The 6,695-nt window shown below is 42.3% G+C and overlaps 1 protein-coding gene across 2 annotated transcripts in view; it reads left to right on the top strand.

Annotated features, from left to right (window-relative positions):
- The first annotated feature begins 451 nt into the window (after positions 1 to 451).
- ITGAV (integrin subunit alpha V) overlaps positions 452 to 6,695 on the top strand; it is a 108,862-nt gene continuing 102,618 nt past the window's right edge. Inside the window, exon 1 of one of the 2 annotated variants that reach the window (XM_005202252.5) lies at positions 452 to 815. In XM_005202252.5, coding sequence (XP_005202309.1) covers positions 631 to 815 — 185 coding nt within the window. In that variant the 5' untranslated portion in view covers positions 452 to 630. 2 annotated transcript variants of the gene reach the window in all.

The raw sequence follows: 6,695 nt of genomic DNA, 5'->3' as shown, positions 1-6,695 counted from the left end.
CCCTTGGCACTCCGTAGGGCGCGGGCGGGTTGGGACGCTCGAGCATCTCCTCCACCGACCATCGTTCACCCCCCACCCCGCTACTCCGGTTGTGGGTCTGAGGCCCTAGTCTAGGAGCGCTGCCGCTGACCCGGGCTCTGAGGGTTTGGGGCCTCGATCCTCGAGCCCCGTTCTTGGGACAGGAGGTGATAGCCAGCGCGCACGGAAGTGTGCTCGGCTCGTCCCAGTCCGAGTCTGACTCTCCTCCCCCACTTCCTCCTGCGATGGCTCAGCCTCCAGGGCGGCTCCTCCTCCTGCTCTGCCTCCTCCCACTGGCCGAGGCAGGACCCCGGCCGGGGGTGCGGCGCCCGTCCCGGCAGTCCCGAGCCCGAGGCGCGACGCTGAGCGGCCGAGCGGGAGGGAGGCGGGGGCCGCCCGAGCTGCTGTCCCCGCCCCGCGCGCCCTGCGCCCCACTTCCCGGGCGGCCGCTCAACAGCTCGGCCCTCCTTCCTCCCCCAGCGCTGTCCGGGACTCGCGGGGAAGCGAGCAGCTGGCAAGTTTCGGCGCGCGCAGGCGGCGGGCCGCGGGCTCCGTGCGCTCCGGGAGGGGTGGCCGCGGCTCCGGGCTCGGCGCCCCGCGCGCACTTCGACGATGGCTTCTCTGCCGCGGCGGCGACTGCGCCTTCGCCCCCGCCGCCTCCTGCTCCTTCTCCCCGGAATCCTGCTGCCTCTTTGCGGCGCCTTCAATCTAGATGTGGAGAGTCCTGCGGAGTACTCCGGCCCAGAGGGAAGTTATTTCGGCTTCGCGGTGGACTTCTTCGTGCCCAGCGCGTCTTCGTAAGTGGCCACCCTTGGAAGGGGAGTTGGTCCCCTCCGCCATCAAGCGCACCCACCCTGCGATTTCCCATAGGGAGCGACCTCTGCAAAAGATCCCGGCGTCTTTCTATCCGTTCCTTCTAACCTTCCCTCCCCCTCACTGGGCGAGTTAGATTCTGGGTGGATGAAATATTTGGGGGAGGTGAGCCCCTGCACTGCTCATCACCCAGTTCCCCCTTCTCCCTTCTTCATAGGGAGCGCTTTGAAGCAGACCTGTGCTTAAAATTAGGGGAAAGAGGGAAATCAACAAAGGCTAGTCCGGCGGAACACCGCGCAGCCTCTGCGGGCTCCCGGGACTTGGTTAGTTTCATCTCTGAACTTCTTTCTCTCCTATACCAGTTAAAGTTAGCCTTTCCTGTAGTCGTCTTTTTTGCTTCACAGACTTACTTAAACACCCGTGTTTTTCGCTCTCCCCAAAGCCCTCCCTCATTCTTTACGCCTCTCAGTCTGATTTTGTCCCTCCTCGTCTGCTCCTTTTCCAGACATTCTGATGACTAAAATGACCATTCTGTCGTAGGAGATTCATTGTGTCTTATCTCTGAGACTGTCAAACCTGTGTACATTGGAGGCTGAACAGATGAATTGGATGTGTCATCTGTTCTTTTTATAGTGATCCATTATTTGGGTCATTGTTCAGTAAGAACAAGGGTGTTTGCTGAGTTTTCACTCACTACAGGTCTTTTCAGTTATGTTTCAAATTACCAACGTTTCGCGTTGCACAGGATTTGGAACAGAGTTATTGTCATTATTGGATTAAAAGTTGTCTCTCACGTCACCAAACGCTGACATCATTCTCACCACCCACCACCTTTTTTAGCGTTAGAAATACTGATTTAATCAATGTTCACTGGCTGTCTTTTGATGTTTAAATCTTGTTTCCAACAGGGAGAACTGTTCCTAACTCTTATAAATCGTAGCAACATATTTTTGTTTTTTTGTTTTTTCTGTATTTTAAAGTATTGTTTTTTGGGGAGGGGAGGGAGGATAATTTTAATGGTCAGTGCTTTTTAGAACCATTTTTTCTTATTCATACATACCTAATTTGAAGATGATTAAGTATTTTTCCTTGACTTTTAATAATATTCATCAGGATTTATTCTTTCTGAGAGTTGTTGATTATCATTCATTTTGGTGACAACCTTTGCAGCACTTTGGAAAATCTGTTGGAAGCAGTTGGTGGAAACTAGACCTCGATCTCTGTAGTGAACTCAGTTTTGCTTTCTCCAGCATCATTGCTTTTTATGAGACCTGAGCACAGATTTTCCAAAGTGATAAAAATAATCATTAACTTCAGGAAGCATTTACTGCCTTCTCATTTGATGTAATCATATTTTCAGCCTTTTTTGTTATTTAAATTTCTTTTTGTCTCCAGATAGTTTTAAGTGTATGCCTTTATATTGCAGAGGATTTTAGTTGCTCTCAGAGTGCTCTTAATAATTCTAATAGTTTTGAAAATACGTGTTGTTTTTTGTCAAGAGTTACAGAAACAAGAATTAGCATTTAAATGTTTTCTCGTTGATGGAGTGTTTTGCAAATGTTGCTCTTAACTCTGTGGCAACCCTCTGAGTTTAGTGGTGTAAAGATATGTGACAGAATGATAAACTTTAAGTGTTTTTACCATGGAAAATGCAGTAATGTTGACTGTTGGCCTGACATATTTCCTATTTTTTGGCTGCGAGGGTGGATGTCTACTTTGTGACTAGCCATTGTAGTTGTTGAATACACTGTGACCTCACAGGTTTACATTATCTCCCACTTGGGCCTTTAATGATAAGGTAAAACTGAAGTTGGTTTGGTTTCATATAACATTTTGAAACTTTCTTCACTAACTTTGTTATTAATAGACTAGTGAGCTCTAGAAAAGCCTTACTTAAAAAAATATAAAATTATCTTTGAGATTAAAAAAACCCAAAATATATATAAACAAAGGTGTCTACTTCTGAGCATTTCAGATTTAAAAAAGATTGATGCAAACTTATGCTTCCCTGGTGGCTCAGTGGTCAAGAATCCGCTGCCAGTGCAGGAGATGTGGGCTCCATCTCTGGCTTGGAAAGATCTCCTCGAGAAGGAAATGGCAACCCACTCCAGGATTCTTGCCTGGACAATCCCAAGGACAGAGGAACCTGGTGGCTACAGTCCATGGGGTTGCAAAGAGTCAGACAGGACTGAAATGACTGAACAACAATGTGCTTAATTTTGGAGAGAGGTACTTCTAAAGTTTAACAAGCATTGGAATCCCAGGTGCACGAGAATGCCATTTACAGTATCAGCAGCTGCATTTACTGTTGTCATTTGGTGTGATAATAAACATCTAAAGGGAAATAAAATTCACGTTAAAAAAAGTGCTAATTAAAAATTCCTTTCTTCTGAAGGAAGAGTGCCTGGATTAATGAGGAAGCAATGAGGTCTCCTCCTGCTGCTTCTGGTTTCTGAAGGTGTCTAAATACCTTTGGCAAGCTGTAGGACTGTTTTATGTCTCATTTTTCTTGTTACAGAAAATTGTTACCAAATTATATCCATACCCTAATGAAAACTAATGAATCAGTGTTCATAATAAGCAAAAATATTAAAGTGACTTCAGTAAAATTTCTCCAGAAATGTCTTAGGTTTAAAGTGAAAAGTCAGAAAAATTGTGATTTGAAAATTATAAAAAATATAGAAAACAAACTTATAATTACCAGAGGGGAAAGATTGTAGGGGAGAAGGATAAACTAGGAGTTTGAGATTAGCAGATGCAAATTACTGTATATAAAATAAAGCAACAAGGATTTACTGTATAGAACAGGAAACTATATTCAATGTCTTGTAATAAGTTGTAATAAGCTATAATGGGAAAGAATACACACACACACACACACACACACACATATATGTAAAACTGAATCACTTTGCTGTACACCAGAAACTAACACAACATTGTAAATTAGCTATGATTCAGAAGAAAAGGAAAAGTAATTAGGAAAAATAAAACATTGGCACTCCCTATTTTTTTTCCCTGTATGCATTAATTTATGGTGACTGTATTGCCAAACTTACATAAAGTTTAAATAGTGTATACAGGCCAAGAAGCAAAGGCATGTTTTTCTTATGGAGAGTAATTGAAAGAGTTAAAAATTACACCCTAGGCTTAGTTATAATAATGGTATTTTACATTGGTTGACCTATTTTATAATTTACAAAGCACTTTTGCTGTGATTTCTCATTTTGCTCTACACCACAGACCTCTAGGGGAAGAAGGGAAGCAGATAAACTCATTCTTACAGATGAGGGAACTGAGGCCAGAAGCGTTTGTAGCCTTAAGTTGTTTGAGTGGGATGATGTGGGGTAAAATGGAAAAGATGGGAACAAAAGGCAGAAGAAATGAAATCCAAATTCCATTTAATTTTTGTATTCAAATTTTAAGAAGAAAATGAACAGTTTTCTTATTCTTAAGGTATGTTATACAGTTCTCATTTTACATATATTTTGAAATAATGCTATAATGAGCAACACTAGATTATAAGGCTTAATAATTAACACTAGATTATTAAGGCTAATAAGCAACACTTAATAAGGCTATTAAAAAGCAACAATTAATAAGGCTACGAAACTAATAAGCAACACTAGATTATAAGGCTTCCCCCCATTAAACATGATTGGAGCCTTACAGTTACTATTTGTCCTGTGACCCCAAAGACAAGGTTTGGGTGGGTGTGCCCTGGTCACAGGCCATCCTGCAAAATGATTCTCAGTCCTGACTTCCTGTTTGCAACACCTGGAGAGCTTTTAAAACCATACTGCTTCCCTGTCTGCATCTTCTATCTCAAAGCAGAGCTCAAACTTTATATTCAACAGCCTCTGGATCATTTCTCCTTGACTAGACTGTCTTACCTCAATTTGACAAAAAAGAAAAGGAACTTTTTCACTAAGTGATGTCAATTGCACCTCTGTTTCTATTATGGTACCTTCATTCTCTCTGTCGCTCTGGAAATAATTTCGTATTCCGCCCTCTCATTTTCTATTTTTCTTTATCTCTCCTACTGCACACCCCTAATATTAGCCAGTGATTAGTCACCAGGCAGAAGGTCCTAGAAGTTCTTCCTTGCTAATGTTTCTTGCATCCATCCCTGTTTTCCACTTGTACTTTGACGAGCTGTCACAAGCATGGTCTGTGGTACTCAGGTCATCACTTTTGCTCATCATTTAGCTCTTAGACCTGCAAAACATCTTACATGTTTCTAACAGTTTTCTCTTTCTGAAGCATCTTTTGATCTTGGTATTCTGCTGTTTAAGTTTCCTCAACAATGTTCTCATGACCAGAGATGAAGTCCAAACTGCTTAACCTGAATGAAGGCCCCTTTCAGTCTGTCCCAGTCTGCTTTTACGTTTAAAAGCTTACATCCTATTTCTCCCTTAGTTTTTGTAACCATCTTCACAACCTTTTTGGAGAAGGCAATCACACCCGACTCCAGTTCTCTTCCCTGGAAAATCCCATGGACGAAGTAGCCTGGTAGGCTGCAGTCCATGGGGTTGCTAGGCGTCGGACACGACTGAGCGACTTCACTTCACTTCACAACCCTTTACCAAATAATACAGGTTATTTTCATGAACTGAACATAGTGTGGGTCTGGCTATATTGGTTCTTTTTTCTTATCATAAATAATATACATGCATAGGTTCTGTCATTTTTATTTAGAAAGCAAGTCCTATGTTGATTTCTCCTGATTAAGGCCCAAGGTTTATAGGATAGATATTATGGAGAAAAAGAGCAAATACATAGAATTTATAATTAAAGCATCTGTTTTACATCATATAAATATTGACTGTAGCTTTTTTTTTTTGAAAAAAATGAAAAGTAAATGTGACTGGAATTATAGCTCTGAAATAACATTCAGACAATATAATACACATTTCTTTCTATATATGTATATGATCATTTTTCGGAAGTTCCTTTTGGTGAAACCTCACTGGTCAGCCAGAGCCAGCCAAAATATGTTCAACATGCTTTATCATGGAGAAGTCGATGCTGAAAGCAGCCAAATAACTTAGTTCATTTGGAGGGTTTGAAAAGTGTTCTTGTCATTGTTCGGCTGGTTGTCTCTCCTCGGTGGTCAAGGTCCCATTCCCTGCAACTGCCCCTAAAGTACACTTTGGGTTAGAAGTGCGTCCACAGGGCATCTTCCTGCTTGTCTGCTCACATCCTCTTGTCTGTCTCACATCCTCTTCCCCTCCCTTTCCCTCTTCCTCCTTCCCTTCCCTTTTTAAAATTTCCTTTTCCTCCCCCTCTTCTGCGCTCCCTCCTCTCTTCTCCATCCTGACCCTCCCTTTCTATCTCCCTTCTCCCTTCCTATCTGCTGGCCCTCCCTCTTTCTTCTTCACCTGCTACCCTAAAATTTCTTGGCATGATATTAATAACCTGCTCATATATGTAAACCTTAATTTTAAAGCCATTTAATGAAAATAAGTCATTGAGTGAAAATGGGGATTCTGATACTGTTTTGGGGCAAACTTTCTGGTGGGAGATGGATTCTGTCAGGAAACTGCAAGCACGTGAAACTAAGTTGCTCAAGTTCACATTTTTGCTGCTTCTAAGAGAAATCTCTATCAGCCTCAACTAACCCTGTGCATCTCCCCCAGCTGTCCACCGTTGTCAGGAAATGTTGCAAGCCAACCATTTTCTGCCTTCTTTTTTACCTCTCTCCTGAGAGCTTGCCTTTGGGTTAATTAATGACCCTTTGAGAAAATTGAGGAAAGAAAAAGCTCTTTTAAAAAGAGGTTTGAACTTTTTATTTCTTGTTTTATTAGGGAATCATTTTATTAATAGTTGTCTTTCGTTCTGATGTCATCATCTTGTATTTTTAT

Source organism: Bos taurus, chromosome 2 (genome assembly GCF_002263795.3).
Source record: "Bos taurus isolate L1 Dominette 01449 registration number 42190680 breed Hereford chromosome 2, ARS-UCD2.0, whole genome shotgun sequence".
Lineage (NCBI taxonomy): Eukaryota > Metazoa > Chordata > Mammalia > Artiodactyla > Bovidae > Bos > Bos taurus.
Note: the sequence above shows the minus strand (reverse complement) of the source record. Positions and strands in the feature narration are given on the sequence as shown.